The 15,271-nt window shown below is 38.3% G+C and overlaps 1 protein-coding gene across 2 annotated transcripts in view; it reads right to left on the reverse strand.

Moving 5' to 3' along the window:
- Positions 1 to 15,271, reverse strand: part of ALDH1A1 (aldehyde dehydrogenase 1 family member A1) — a 179,361-nt gene that overhangs the window by 46,346 nt on the left and 117,744 nt on the right. The window contains exon 2 of one of the 2 annotated variants that reach the window (XM_003822194.7): positions 5,643 to 5,722. The exons of the other annotated variant lie outside the window; for it this stretch is intronic. Coding sequence (XP_003822242.1) covers positions 5,643 to 5,708 — 66 coding nt within the window. The 5' untranslated portion in view covers positions 5,709 to 5,722. The remainder of the gene's footprint in view (positions 1 to 5,642; positions 5,723 to 15,271) is intronic. 2 annotated transcript variants of the gene reach the window in all.

Below are 15,271 nucleotides of genomic sequence, written 5' to 3' on the forward strand. Positions count from 1 at the left end.
TGTGGCTGAGTGCGAGTTTCTGGAAGAAACTGGAAGCTCTATTGTGAAGTAACTGGAAGGTGGTTGCTGCATTGAACTTATAAGGCTCACTCACCTAAAACTTTTAGACCCTTGCTGCTGGTCAACAGACACTTTGGTAGCATCAGCAAAAGCTGAAAGACTGTTAAGAACACAGAATCTCAGACTTCAGCCTAGATCTATTCTTTCAACCACAGTAAGGAATGAATGATAAAAATGCAGTAATAGGTGTGAAAACAGTTGTTAGAGCTAATTGGGAAAGGGGGATAATACCTTCTTCTCTTAGGATATGTGTTATTTACTTCAGATTTTTTTCTTGATTAGGTTTTCTTGAGTGAGATTCTAGTACTACTGGTTTTGATATTTAAGGAAAAAAGGATATCATGTGGGAAAGCATCAGATCCAAGATAAAAAGATTTAGAATCCAGTTTATTCTACTTTTGCATTTTAAGAGCTATGTGACCTTAAGTCAGTCATGATCTCTGAGCTCGGGCTCCTCAGCTTTGAAATGGGACTCTGCTAGCATCTTTTCTAGCTCCTCCCAGTGGTTAATGATGAGCCTCAAATGAGAGAAATATATGAAATCAGTTTTGAGCTGCGATAAGCAATATAAATATAACTTACATTGAGAACATAATGATCATATAATTCTAGGAGTCATCTTGGGAAAGAGAATCAAGGAGAGAAAGGACTAAGTAGTTAAAAAGTGCCAGCCACATTCCACAAATTACCTCACTTAATTCTCACAGCCACTTTCCAAGGTAGTCATTCTCATTCCCAATTCACAGACAGAGGAACTGAAGCCCCAGGGGATGAGAAGCTTGGCCAAGGTCATATAATTAAATACATAGAATAGCTGGAAATTGAAGCCAGGTTTAGCTTGTTCAGTCACTGCACCTTGCAGCCAGTCAGCTATTTTTTCACCTGCTTCCAAGCCCAAAGCAAACAAAATATTGCTTCAGTTGGAAGGAAGTTAAAAACATTTCCCAAGTGAAAGCAGCATCACAGCACAATCAGCTTTGCCTTGAACATAAGTCCTTTCCTGTTTTAAGCACCTCTCAGTGATTTTCCTCAAAATCCACCAGCCAATCCGGCCCCAGCCTGTATTTCAGTTTCATCTCATCCATTCTCTCCCTTATTCACTTTACTCCAGCCAGATTAGCCTTTGGATAGTTCTTTGAGCATAACATGCTCTTGTCCTCGGGGTCTTTGCATGTGGTAAGACCTCTGGATCTTTGTTCTTCCCCACTCTTGGTCACCTTATTCTCTACATCCCTCAGGCTTACCTTTAAAGCACCTTCCTAAAAATCCTCATCAAAAGCTCTTCTACTCATATTCTCTCAGCTTTCAGTTATTTTGCTTTAAACATTTCTCCTAATTTCTGATTAAAGCATTCTCTTATTTTCTGCCCCACACTATTCCACACACCTTCCAGGAATAGAGGCTGCATGAGACGTGAATCATATTAGCCCTCTTATATCATGAGAACTAGCATAGGGCACTTGTTCAAGGCCTTGTTAAATAAGAGGAAGGGAAATATGGGAGAGACGAAAAGCAAAAGGGAGAAACAAGCAAAGGGGACAAAGGAGGTATTTGGAAGTTCATGTAGCTGAATTTGTCTGTTGTAAGAATTTAAAGAGATAATCATGGGGGAAAAGAAGCACTTCAAATCGTGCCTGGGACATATTATTCAATGATTCATAACTCTTCTCCATTGAAAATATCTCTTTAACCCAGAAGGGTTAAACAAAACCAGAAATCTAGGAAAGCAATCTCCTACTCTAACCAAAATCGATTCCATAGGAGTTGAAGAAATGTAGTTCACACAGACATTTCACATCCATGTCAAAGTCCTCTGCCTCATAGCCTCTCCTAGCCCAAACGTCACATTTTCAGTCAAAGCAGAAAACCTATTTCCTTTCAATTTCCCTATTGTTCTCTTTTTCTAAGTTGGCTGCAAACTTTCTCTTATTGGCCTGGGAACAGCTGAGCAAGCAGCTGGAAAGACCATGGTAATCAGCAATGGGCAAATGAAAGTCAGGATGAAGAAGGATACAAGAGGATTCTGGCAAGTCAGTGTCCCAGAGTAGTGGAATTGACCTTAGACAAGTCTCTTGCTAGTGTGTTAGCTCAAACTGCCAGCACTGGCAGTGTAGCTTTGTCACTTACTTGCTGTGTAACTTTAGTAAGTTACATAGCCGCTCTGTTCCTCAGTTCCCTGAACTGTGAAACAGGAATAGTAACCTCCTCATAGGGTTATTATGAGGAGTAAATAAAATCATTGTCAAGAACTTAAACAGTCATGGCAGAGTAAGCACAATAAATTTTACCTATAATTATTTATTGTGTGTGTGTGTGTGTGTGTGTGTGTGTGTGTGTGTATGAGTAAAATGTCATTAGCTGATGAAGGTCTTTTGTAGCATGAACAAACCATGGTTTAATAAGTGAAGCTTACTAATTAAGTTAAACATTTTGGAGTTTGAATTCTGTCTGAGAATGCTTGTCTTCTTGAATTTCCTATTTCCCTTTTATAAAAAAAAAAAAAGAAAAAAGAAAAGGTAAAACAACAGTATTGTGAAGACAGAATGGCAAACAAAGTTACCGAATCCTGTAGGAGAAAATTTTTGATCCCTGAAATCTTGGAAGACCCTTGGAACTTCACTCTGATGCAATCTTTGTCAGATGGGACATGACTGTACAAAAAAGAGTGACAGAAAAGCTAGGAGAAGACGTGAGGAATACTTGTAGGAAACAGGTCTAGGAAAGGTTGGGTAAAAGGGAAAATTCTGGAAAAACTGGAAAAGATTCAGAAAAATAGGACTAGGATCACTAACGTTAAATCATTTCCCATGTCCAGGCATTATTTCAAGGGCTTTGTACGCATTAAGTTCGTTTAATACTTTCATCGACCTTAGAAAATACGTGCCTTTATCATCCCCATTTTAAACATAAGAAAACCGAGGCAGAGAGAAGTAATGTAGCTTGCCCAATGATCACATAACTTTCAAAGAATCTCTTCATTTAAAGGCTCAATAAAATGGAAAATGTGGGGTTCATTTAGAGTTGGAAAGAGGAGTAATGAGGATAAGGATGGGATACGAGTTCATATTAGTGAATTTATAACGATGTTTTTGAGGTTTTAAATTCCAAAAGCTTTTGTATAATTTTAGAAAGCATTTCTTAAACTCTGATCTCTCTTTAATCTACCCCAACAAAGAAATAATCAGACTGTACTAGAAAATAAGTCATAAAAAGATATGCATCAATAAATTCTTTTGTTTGGGTGAAAAGCAGTCCCAAGCTTGAGAGTATGTAGCTTTTCTATCGTAGTTGTAATATTTTTTTTACTCAACCCTGTCTGTTCTCTCCAACTTGTCCTAACAACCAATATACTTCTAGCTATAATAATAATAAAAAAGTACATTAGAATAGTAACAGAAAAATAACACAAGACTTTAGGGGCTGGTAATAGAAGATAATTCCTCAGACACTATAAATTCCTTGCTTACTTGGTTTGTAACCAGGGAACTTATTATAGTTAATAACCATCATTTTTTTTTAACTCCTCTTGCAAGAGCAAATTCAATCCAATTCTTCACTGGGACATAGTAAAAAAAAAAATGCGAAGGCATTTGAAAAAGTTCACCCATTTAGATTTAATTACATACATAACTGGTGTCCTCCCAAGTGTGAAAACGCTGTAACCAATAAATTAAACAATAAAATGCTATCTGAGCAGAACAGATTTATATAGAAGATGCATGAGAAATCAAAATTCACTGACTTGTTTGGAGTATTTTTACCCAGAAAAGTTCTTAAACACAGAGCAAAACCCCTGCTCTTTGAGTCTTGCCTTCTTTTGGACACTTAGGTCAGTCACTTCCCCTAGAGGGGAGTTGTTGCACAGTGACTTCGAAGTGAATAGGTTTCAATCTCAAAATCATCTCTCTGTATTAAGGGTTCATTAGGTCTGTGCTTGTATGTTAGATTTTTAGGACCATCTCATCTGTCTAGTACCGCTTCTTACATGCTTAATTAATGACTACTAAGTGAAGCTTAATTTAGCAGGAAGGTTATTTACATTAGAGCTTCCTTGAAATACACACACAAGGAAGACTTTGCAAACTTCTGCAAAGCCAAAGGAGTGGGGAGACAGGGGCATCCAGACTACCAAAATATCTTCCTAGGTAGTATCATTTAAAAAAAAAATCCCATTAATAATAGTTATACAATAATCTAAGCATTGTCAACAATTTTGAGCTTCATGAAATGTATTTTTAAATGTACCTACTTTCAATTGAAATTTCTTGTGAATGACAAACTTGGAATAAGAAAATGAGGGAGACTGGACTCTTGCAACCTTTTGGACATACCTTTGCCAAATGTAAATTGTTTGACGGTATGGATTTACTGCATTTTTCATGCTACCATTTGTAGTAAAACTAAATGGAAAAAATCTTTCCTCTTTAACAAAACCTCGTGATAACAATACCTTAAAATACACTTCATAGCTGCTGGTCAACCATGTTAAAGGCACAATCTGATCTCTGCTGCTACTTTCCTGAGGAAAAGAGCCAATCAACTGAGCAACTTCCTCATTTGTTGTGCTTTATGAAAATGAAAATGCAACAGACCTTGGGATTTCAAAGCCATCCATGGTTACAAGTGAGGAAATAAATATATAACAGTGGGGACTTTTACTTTATCATTAAATTATAATGCCCTTTGTTTTTCTGTTGGCTAATTCAGACAGCAAAATGGCTCTCCCTTGATTTGCAAGAGTTAATTTCTTACCATACTTTCTGCATCACACCATAAAGATAACTTCAAGTAATTTTGGTTAGATTGCGTTTTATTCATTTGTTTGTTTTGGAGTTCTAGGATCTGACAGGAAAGCAGTGTGAAACAGGCAAAGTTCAGAGTTACTCTCAGAACGACTCAAGCAGGATCCATTTCCTAGTTCCCCCCAGCTGCGGATTTTAAAGTCTGGATCTAGCTCCTGCTCTTGTTTCTCTAAATATTTATCAGTTAACAATTACACATCTGCTCCAATGGCAACAAACTTGGCTGAAGAAATAATGCTTTTCTTCCCCCCACCAAAATATGCAAAATAATGCAAGTCCATCTGAAGATTTTTGAATCCAATTATCAGACTTAAGTCCCCCTATTTTAACACTCATTTTATTAAACATATTGGAAAGTTATGTTATTTCAGTATGCTCTCTTTCTCCTTGTTTGCTTTCTATTGTTCCTACTCGTTTGGTTCTTTCCAGTAAGCTTCTCTAGTGAGTATTTTGCTCTCTTATCATACATGCCGGCTATAGTGAAGTTAATAGAAGTGCTTAGTAAAGTCCTCTGAATCCTGGTATAAGAATCCTTTCACACAGAAGAGAATTCCTTTCGCTTGGAAATATTTTAAGAAATAAATTTATGAAAGATTGTCTGATATGATTTAGATCATATTTGATCAGGACACTAAACTGAGACCTGCATTTTGCATGCCTTTTATTTTTATATTTGCAAAGGGCTCTTTACACAAGTTTACTTAAATTGACCTTTAATGCTTTACATAAACGCAGTTTTTGCAAACCCGAGTCAAAGCAGAAAATAGAAGTTTTACTCACCTTAGTATATTGAATCTTCAAATCGGTGAGTAGGACAGGTAAGTCTGGCGTGCCTGAGGATGACATTTCTGATTCGGCTCCTGGAACACAGGTGACTGGCTCAGCAATTTGGTTCTGATAGAGCACTTGGCTTTATTTGTTCCTTTTTTATCTGCACGGGCTAAAGTTTATTTGCATACTCGGATACGATTGGATGAACAAACTCAGAGCAAAAAAAGAAAACGACACTACTTATTTGTAACACCTAGGGCAGGAAGCCTTTGACTTTAAACTTAAATCCTTAAGAAACCAGTGCTCCAGCATCGAAGTTGTACCTGGAGACAGTGCACTATTTGCAGATGAATTAATTTACAAAGCCGAAACCTGTGATAAGTGTATGCAGCAGCTGCTCTGGCCACTAAGGCCAGTTATTATTTTTTTGACTTCTCATGCTTTTTAATGCTACTATGTAACTTTCTGTTCTCTGACAGACTTGGAATCAGAGAATTTGAGGATTGAAAAGAGTCTAAAAGGGCACTTGTTCTCAGTAGAAGCTGGTGAGGAGAGAACCCTGGCCAGGTGTCTTCAGGACAAGGCTTTCAGGAAATCAGTCCATCTCCCAGAAAATCAAGGTGCTGTTTGGGGAAGAAAGGCCCTTTATCTACACCCTACCCTAAGTTAGTTTTAAAATATCGTATCAGTCTTGTGTATTTTCAGTGCTGGGTAAGTAGACCTACTGTGATCTCAGAAGCCCTAAATTATCTTTATTTTCTATATGTGAACAGAAAAGCCAGCAGGACTTTAGGGAATTCGGAACACACTGTCACACACAATCACCACCATTAGAAATATGGCAATATCATCTATTAATACTCATTTAAAATGAAAGTAATCCTGGTTTTGGAAGTTGTCTGTATTTATCAATATAGGCAGTGTACAAAGACTAAATTTAAGCAGGGCTTCCAAACAATTCAAGTTCTTAAATTAATGTTTAGCTGAAGGACAATTTTTTAAACAGTGTTACTCCCATTTTAAATACAATACTTTATTGTATTGTAGCTCTAGCAAACGTTACAATAGGAACAAGATAAAATACTTTGGATGCTCTGATTATGAAGAATCAACCAATTTTTTTTTTCTAGTGAAACTTGCCAATTCCCCTGAATATGGGACTTACATAGGGAAACTAAAAATTTCTGAATTGTTTGCCCAAATCAGGTGCAGCACTTGTTTCCCTTTCTACCCTCATTTCATATTCCCATTTTAGAGACATACAGAGGGTGAGTAGCTTACTTATGGTCACAGATCTATTAGTGCAGGACCAGAATTTCATTTCAGGCCAGTCTGACTCCCAAACCTGGGCTCTTATTTCTGTTTACTATTTCTACCCTATTCTCCACAAGAGAACTCCTACATGGGTTCAAGCATCAACTGCTTTGGTTTTCTCAGTGAATAGTCACCCTTACAGGCATTTAAACATAACTTTTTATTCATCTAAGACAGGAGTTTGCAAAACTTTTTCTGTAAATATTTTCAGCCTCTGGGCTGGATGGTTTCTGATATAATTTACTTGACTCTATTTAAAAGAAACTGTAGATGATAGGTAAATTAATGGGTGTAGTTGTTTTCCTATAGAACTTTATTTAAAAAGACAGAAGGCAGGCCAGATTTGGTGCACGGGCCAACTCCCTAGATTCTAAGGCAATATCATTCCCAATGCCTTTGACTCCCCCATGTCTCATGTTTGAAGACCAGATAGAAACTTCTGTGTTCTTTCAACATTTCTCTGTTTCTTTCTTTTTGGAAAGTCTAATTGTTTTCTCTCTCAAAAATGTGTTTTGAGTTAAATGCACAATTACACAACAGCTGTTACATAACTTGAGAGTGGCGCTCTGGCCATGCCCAAACAGCTGTGTTTTGCTGCTTTCTTCTCCCAGAGTCACAGTTGTTTGTGGATTCAAATACTGGTTTATTTGATGTCCAGGCAATGAAAGCTCAAGGCTTCATAACATACTTGGCTTGTCATCTCACTTCTTATATGATCATTCTCAATTGTATTTTATTGGATAATTATGTAAGAACAGTCCCTTTATACCAGGCATTCCTGAATGTAGGCAAAAGGAGTTGCTTTGGAGACAGGTTACCACACCTGCCCATTTAATTTCAGCAAATATTTACTAAGTATCATTTATGCATCCATAATTCTTTAGCCCTAACCTCACTTAAGCAGATCTTTTCTGCCTAGAAACCACAGGGCCTGAGACCTATATTTTTGAGGTAAGCATCATCCTGCCCTGAGAGCTTATTTTGTAGAATAGCATATTTCTGGGAATTGCTGCATATGAGGAAAAGATTTCATCAGACTACTTCTATCCCTTACAGAGGAAATAATGGCTTTTGTGAGAACCTAGGGACCAAGGTTGCACATTTTAGAACTGGACCCAGGATTGTACATTTTTATGGTATGCCAGGACTATGCAGCAGAGGAGGAGCTGTCCCTTTAACTTGAGAGTAATTGACAAATGATGTTTCATCTTCTTTTTCCTCCTTATGAACAAACTAAATCACACACACACACACACAGGCACACACACATATGGAGAGAGAAGCAAGAAACATAAGAGGATAGTTTATTCATCTCTTGAATTTGACTTCTCCAGCCATTTGTGAAAGCTTTCATTATACCAAGAAACATATAGATTATGACTTCAACCATTCTTGAAACTACTCTTTCATTTTACAACAAACATCTCCAGAACTCCGTTCAATCCTCAGTTCCTGAAAAGATAAAAGGAACCTAATCTGCCACCCAGGACTTAAAATTTTTTTTAAAATGTTGAAAAAAGTCATATGATGAATTAAAAATAGCTTCTGCAATGGACTGAATTTTTTTTGTCCAGTCACAATGGATATGTTGAAATCCTAACCCCCCATGTGATGGTATTAGGAGATGGAGCCTTTGGGAGGTGTATTAGTCCATTCCCATGCTACTAATAAAGACATACTTGAGACTGGGTAATTTATAAAGGAAAGAGGTTTAATTGACTCACAGTTCAGCATGGCTGGGGAGGCCTTAGGAAACTTACAATCACAGTGGAAGGGGAAGCAAACACGTCCTTCTTCACATGGTGGCAGCAAGGAGAAGTGCTCAGCAAAAGGGGGAAAACCCCCTTATAAAACCATCAGATCTCATGAGAATTCACTTATTATCATGAGAACAGGATGATGGTAACCCCCCTCCATGATTAAAGTACCTCCCACCGGATCCCTCCCATGACATGTGGGGATTATGGGAACTACAATTCAAGGTGAGATTTGGGTGGGGACACAGAGCCAAATCATATTAGGAGGTAATGAGGTTATGAGGGTAGGACCCTCATGAATGGATCAGTGCTTTTATAAAAGGGACTCCAGAGAGATCTCTTGCTGTTTCTGCCATGTGTGGATGCAATGAGACGTTGGCAGTCTGTAACCCAAAAGAGGGCTCTCACCAGAACCCAACTATGTTGGCACCCTAATTTCAGACTTCAAGCTTCCAGAACTGTGAGAAATTAATTCCTCTTGCTTATATGCCACTCAGTCTATGGCATTTTTGTTATAGCAGCCTGAATGAACTAAGACAGTTTCTTTTCATATTTCCTGATTTCAAGATGCTGGAACCATTTATTGAAGATGAACCTCTCCTACTCCAGTTACATGACCACTCCCCTAACTATTCTCTGTTGCCTTAGCATGTCTGCCTGTTGGTAAACCTAGCAAGAAATCTATCCCTATGCTTTTGATTACTACATTTTTATCAGATACCACATTGCTCTTATGCTTATTTGAGTTTTAATAATTTGGGAAAAGTGGATCTTGTATGTAGTGAGAGAGTCTGTACTTAGTTGACAAGTTGATGTTAAAAATGGAAGTGGAAGGCAGAATTCAAGTATATGAACATATGTATTTGTTGACTAATTTTTGTTCACATGCCATTCTTCTTCAATTGGAAAAATTTCCTCACCTCTGATTTCTCCTGCTCTTTACATATCTTTTCATTGTTCTTCTCTTTGGCTTGTGTTACTGAGATAGGATAGATGCCCCTCTTATCTGGTCTAACCAGGACACTAACTGATTAGTAAGGTCACTAAAAGAAACAGTACATTAAAGCTTCTGTAAGATAATTATTTGAGTTTAAATAGGTTTTTGCTAAACCTTATGGGTTGAGGCCATTTCTTGGAACTGGATTTGCTGCTTGGAATTTGAAATAATCTTGCATAAATAGTACTCATAGTGTTTTGTCTAGTTTCCAGTTTGTTTCCTTAATGTGTAGAAAGAAAGACACGAAAGACATCAATGAGTCAATCAAAATGTAGACTACTTTGAGATTTCCACAATTTTTTCTTTTTTCTTTTTTTTTACAATTCTCATGCAGATTATCCAACAATGTGTTTAGAAATTTGATGATATTGTTTGTAATATATTCAGTTTAATTTTCATATAAACAACTTTTCTTACCACCCCTGCCCTGGCAATGAATCAATATTTTGAAGCTATTGAAGGGGACCAGAAGACAAGTAATTAAAGAATAAAGCTCTATAAACTGGAAAACATAAGACAATGGATTCTTTCCTAGAATCTCTGGAGAGAGCCTGACCTGTCCACTCCTTTGATATTGGCCAGTGAAACTGATTTCAGATCTCTGGCTTCTAAAAGTGTTGTTTTAAACCACCAAGTTTATAACTGTTACAGCAGCCGTTGGAAACTAATGCACTAATCAATAAAAGTTCAAGTTCATAGATGTCAAAATGTATATGTTGTCATTGATCATGCACCCGTCATTCTTTGTGTCATTCAGGTTTATTGTTACTATCTAAATATTCTCATTTAAATAAAGGTAAGCTTTCTATCTGTACCTTACAATGAAAAACTCATCAGGTGTTTTATATATTTTATATACATATATATTTATGTATATATATGTATGTGTATATATAGAGAGAGTAAAGATGAGAAAGAGGTTTATTTGGCTCATGTTTCTGTAGGCTGTACAAGCATGGCACCAGCATCTGCTCAGCTTCTGGTGAAGCCTCAGGAAGCTTTTACTCATGGCAGAAGGCAAAGGGGGAGCATATATGTCACATGGAGAGAGAGGGAGCAAGAGAGAGGGGGAAATGTGTCAGGCTCTTATATAACCAGCTCTCCTGTAAATTTATTACCGTGGGGAGAGCACCAAGTCATTCATGAGAGATCCACTTGCATGACACAAACACCTCCCACTAGACCCCACCTTCAGCACTGGAGATTACATTTCAACATAAGATTTGTGGGGGAAAAACATCCAAAATATATTATTCTGCCCCAGTTCCCCCAAATCTCATGTTCTTCTCACATGGCAAAATACATCATTCCTTTTCAATAGTCCTCCAGAATCCTAGCTTGTTCCAGCATCAACTCAAAAGTTCAAAGTCTCAAGCCTCATCTGAGACTCAAGGCAAGTTTCTTTTACCTGTGAGTCTGTAAAATAATAAACAAGTTGTTTACTTCCAATATACAATGGTAGTACAGGCACTTGGTAAACATTCCCATTCCAAAAGGGAGAAATTGGCCAAAAGAAAGGGGCAATGGGACCTACACAAGTTCAAAATCCATCAGGGTAGTTGTTAAACCTTAAAGCTCCAGCGTAATCCTTGACTCCATGCTCAGCATTCTGGTGTGAGAAATGTGGTCCTGAGGCCTCTGGTAGCCCTGTCCCCATGGCTTTGCTGGGCACAACCCACATGGCTGTTTGCAAGGGCTGGAGTGAATGCCTGCAGCATTTCCAGGCTCAGAGTACAGGCTGCTGGCGGCGCTCCCATTCTGGGCCTAGAGGGCAGTGGCCCCATTCCTACAGCTCCACTAGGCAATGCCCTGGTGAGGACTCTGTTTGGGGCTCTAACCCCACATTTCCACTTAGCACTGCTCTAGTAGAAGTCCTATGTGGGAACTCTGCCCCTGCATCAGGTTCCTGCCTGGGCACTAGTCTGAATACCTGCAGACTTAACATTGCATGGAAGCTGCCAAGCCTTATGGTTTCATCCTCTGAAGCAGTGGCCAGAGCAGTGTCTAAGGCCTTTTGAGCCAAGGCTAGAGCCAGAGAGGCCTGGTATGGGGAGCAATGTCCCAAGGTAGTGTAGGGCAGCAGGGCTCTGAATCTGACCCCGAGAACCATTCTTCCTTCCTAAGCCTCTGGGTCTGTGGTGGGAGGGCTTTGAAATGGCTTTGAGGCCTTTCTCTCCTTGTCTTGAATATTAGCACTTGGCTCCCTTTTAGTTATGCAAATCTCTCTAGCAAGTGGTTGTTCCCCCACCTGGTGGATTCTTCTCCCGAAAATGCTCTTTCCTTCTCTACCACATGTTCGGGCTGAAATTTTTCTGAATTTCTGCTTTGCTTTTAATTATAAGTTACAACTTAAAGTTTTTCCTTTGCTCCCAAATCTGATCATAGGTTGTTAGAAGCAGCCATGCCACATCTTCAGTGCTTTGCTGCTCAGAAATTTTTTCCTGCCAGATTCTAAGTCATTACACTTAAGTTTAAACTTCCATAAATCCGTACAGCATGGACACAATGCAGCCAGGTTCTTTGCTAGGGCATAACAAAGGTAACCTTTGCTCCAGTTTCCAATAAATTCCTTATTTCCATCTGAGACCTCATCAGCCTGGTCTTCACTGTCCATATTTCTATCAGCGTTTTGGTCACAATCACTTAACCACTTTCCAAGAGGTTCCAAAATTTCTCTCATCTTTCTGTCCTCTTTCGAGTATCCCCTCCCCAACAAACTCTTCGAATGTCTTCCTGTTACCCAGTTCCAAAGCTGCTCACATTTTCAAGTATCTTTATAGAAATGCCTCACTCCTTGGTACTAATTTTTGATGTTAATGCATTTTATGTTGCTTTAAAGAAATACCTGAGACTAGATAAGTTATAATTTTTTTTTAAAGAGGTTTATTTGGCTGACAATTCTGCAGGCTGTACAAGCATGGCACCAGCGTCTGCTCTGCTTCTGTTGAAGCCTCGGAAAGCTTTTACTCATTGCAGAAGCAAAGAAGGAGCAAGTATGTTATATGGTGAGAGAGGAAGAAAGAGTTACATTTTAAAAACCTTCCAGTTTTGGTTGCATTATAAATATTTATTATATTGCAAAAGTATTATGCAATAAATAACGATTTCTGTGAAAGCTTTTGCTTTTTAAAGTAATTATTATATTTGGAGAATATAAAACTTTTGGTTTGCATTTGCTTGCTTGAATTTGTTTTCACATTTTAAAGTTATACATACATATCCAGATCTATGACCACAATCCAAATTTATCTTCCAGGCCCTGGCTTTGCATTTCAACTGCTTGTCAGATAACTAAGCTAAATGCCACACCTCATGATGTTGCTGGGTTTGCAAACCTGAGAGCCTGCATATTTGTTATATGTGGACTGTGCAATACTGTACAAATTAGAAACATTTTAAACCCCAGATTTTAACTTCTTAAACTGTCAGAAGACCTGAAGAATAGTTTTAGCCTCTCTGCTACACATTAAAATCACCTGGGGAATTCAAAACAAACAAACAAAAAATAAAAGAGTCTGACTCTGTAGGAGTAGTTTGAGCCCAAGGGCGTTTAAAGTGCCTTAGGTAATTCTAATGTGTGGTCAGCCGTCAGAACCATTGGAGCAGCTCTGGGTTCCATTTCCTCATAATGCAACCATGAAGCTGAGTAGTAAAGGTTCTCAAAGTTGGAGCAACAACTACATCCACTGGCAATCTTTTAGAAATGCAGTGTCTGACCCCATCTTAGACCTACTGAATCAGAAACTCTCGGGTGGGGCTCAGCAATTTGTGGTGTAACAAGCCCTCCAGGTGATTCTGATTCATGCTCAAGTTTGCGAATAACTGCACTCCAACATAGACCTCGATCTATCTCTATTATTTATTCTAGTCGCCTTTCACTTAGGTTACTACCTAGTCCTTTATTTTATATTTTAAGACCACTAAAGGAACACATTATCATTTTTGCAACATAATCTTTTTCTTGAATTTCCTGTCTCTGATTAGGACAAAACAACACCAACCGAACTTCAGGCATTGGCAGTTTCTTGACTTTTTTTTTTCTGTTAAAATATTAATTTTATTTAATGAAACAAATTAACACTTTCAAATTTCCAGTGTCCTTATATTTTAGATTTAGGTTTTAAAGAGCATACAGCTGGACTGCTTTTTAATCCAACCTGTCTTTATTTAATGTTTATGTTTAATATGTATTTAATGTGTATATATATTTACTCCTTTATTTATATCTATTGTAATTACTGATGTGCTTTCTCTTTGTCTTTAGATCAGTTAGGATTAAATTTGGCTGCCTCTGATGGAAAACCCAAAATAAATATTCAAGATGGAAATGGATTCTTCTCTCACATAAACAGATTGTAAGCAGGTTGTCCATGGCAGCCATGGTGTCAGAATGGAAAGACAGAGGCTGCTTCCACCTCACTGCTCTAACATCCCTAAGGTATGGCACTTTGCCTCCTGATAAGAGAAAACTGCTAGAACTCTAACCATTACATTTAAATTCCAGGACTCAGAGGAAAGTGACAAAGGTCTAGGGTCCATCTACATTTTGAGGAGGTTTCCCTGAAGCTTGGAGCTCATTGACCTTAGCTTAGTCTCATGTCCATACCTAGCTATAAGGGTAGATAAAGATTGTAAGCTTTCTCTAGGTAGCCTGGTTCATAGTTAAAAATCAGTGGTTGTAAGGGCTAATATCCAGAATCTACAAAGAACTTAAATTTACCTGAACAACCCCATCAAAAAGTGGGAGAGGAATATGAACAGACACTTCTCCAAAGAAGACATTTATGTGGCCAAGAAACATATGAAAGAAAGCTCATCATCACTGGTCATTACAGAAATGCAAATCAAAACCACAATCAGATACCATCTCATGCCAATTAGAATGGGGATCATTAAAAAGTCAGGAAACAACAGATGCTGGAGAGGATGTGGAGAAACAGGAATGCTTTCACACTGTTGGTGGGAGAGTAAATTAGTTCAACCATTGTGGAAGACAGTGTGGCGATTCCTCAAGGATCTAGAACTAGAAATACAATTTGGCTCAGCCATCCCATTACTGGGTATATACCCAAAGGATTATAAATCATGCTGCTATAAAGACACATTCACACGTATGTTTATTGCAGCACTATTCACAATAGCAAAGACTTAGAACCAATCCAAATGGCAATCAGTGATAGACTGGATAAAGAAAACGTGGCATGTATACACCATGGAATACTATGCAGCCATAAAAAAGGATGAGTTCGTGTCCTTTGCAGGGACAGGGATGAAGCTGGAAACCATCATTCTCGGCACTCTAACACAGGAACAGAAAACCAAACACTGCACGTTCTCACTCATAAGTGGGAGTTGAACAATGAGAACACATGGACACAGGGAGGGGAACATCACACTCGGGGGCCTGTTGGGGGGTGGGGGGGTTAGGGGAGAGATAGCATTAGGAGAAATACCTAATGTAGATGATGAGTTGATGGGTGCGGCAAACCACCATGGCACGTGTATACCTATGTAACAAACCTGCATGTTCTACACATGCATCCCAGAACTTAAAGTTTACACATAAAAAA

Source organism: Pan paniscus, chromosome 11 (genome assembly GCF_029289425.2).
Source record: "Pan paniscus chromosome 11, NHGRI_mPanPan1-v2.0_pri, whole genome shotgun sequence".
Taxonomy (NCBI): Eukaryota; Metazoa; Chordata; class Mammalia; order Primates; family Hominidae; genus Pan; species Pan paniscus.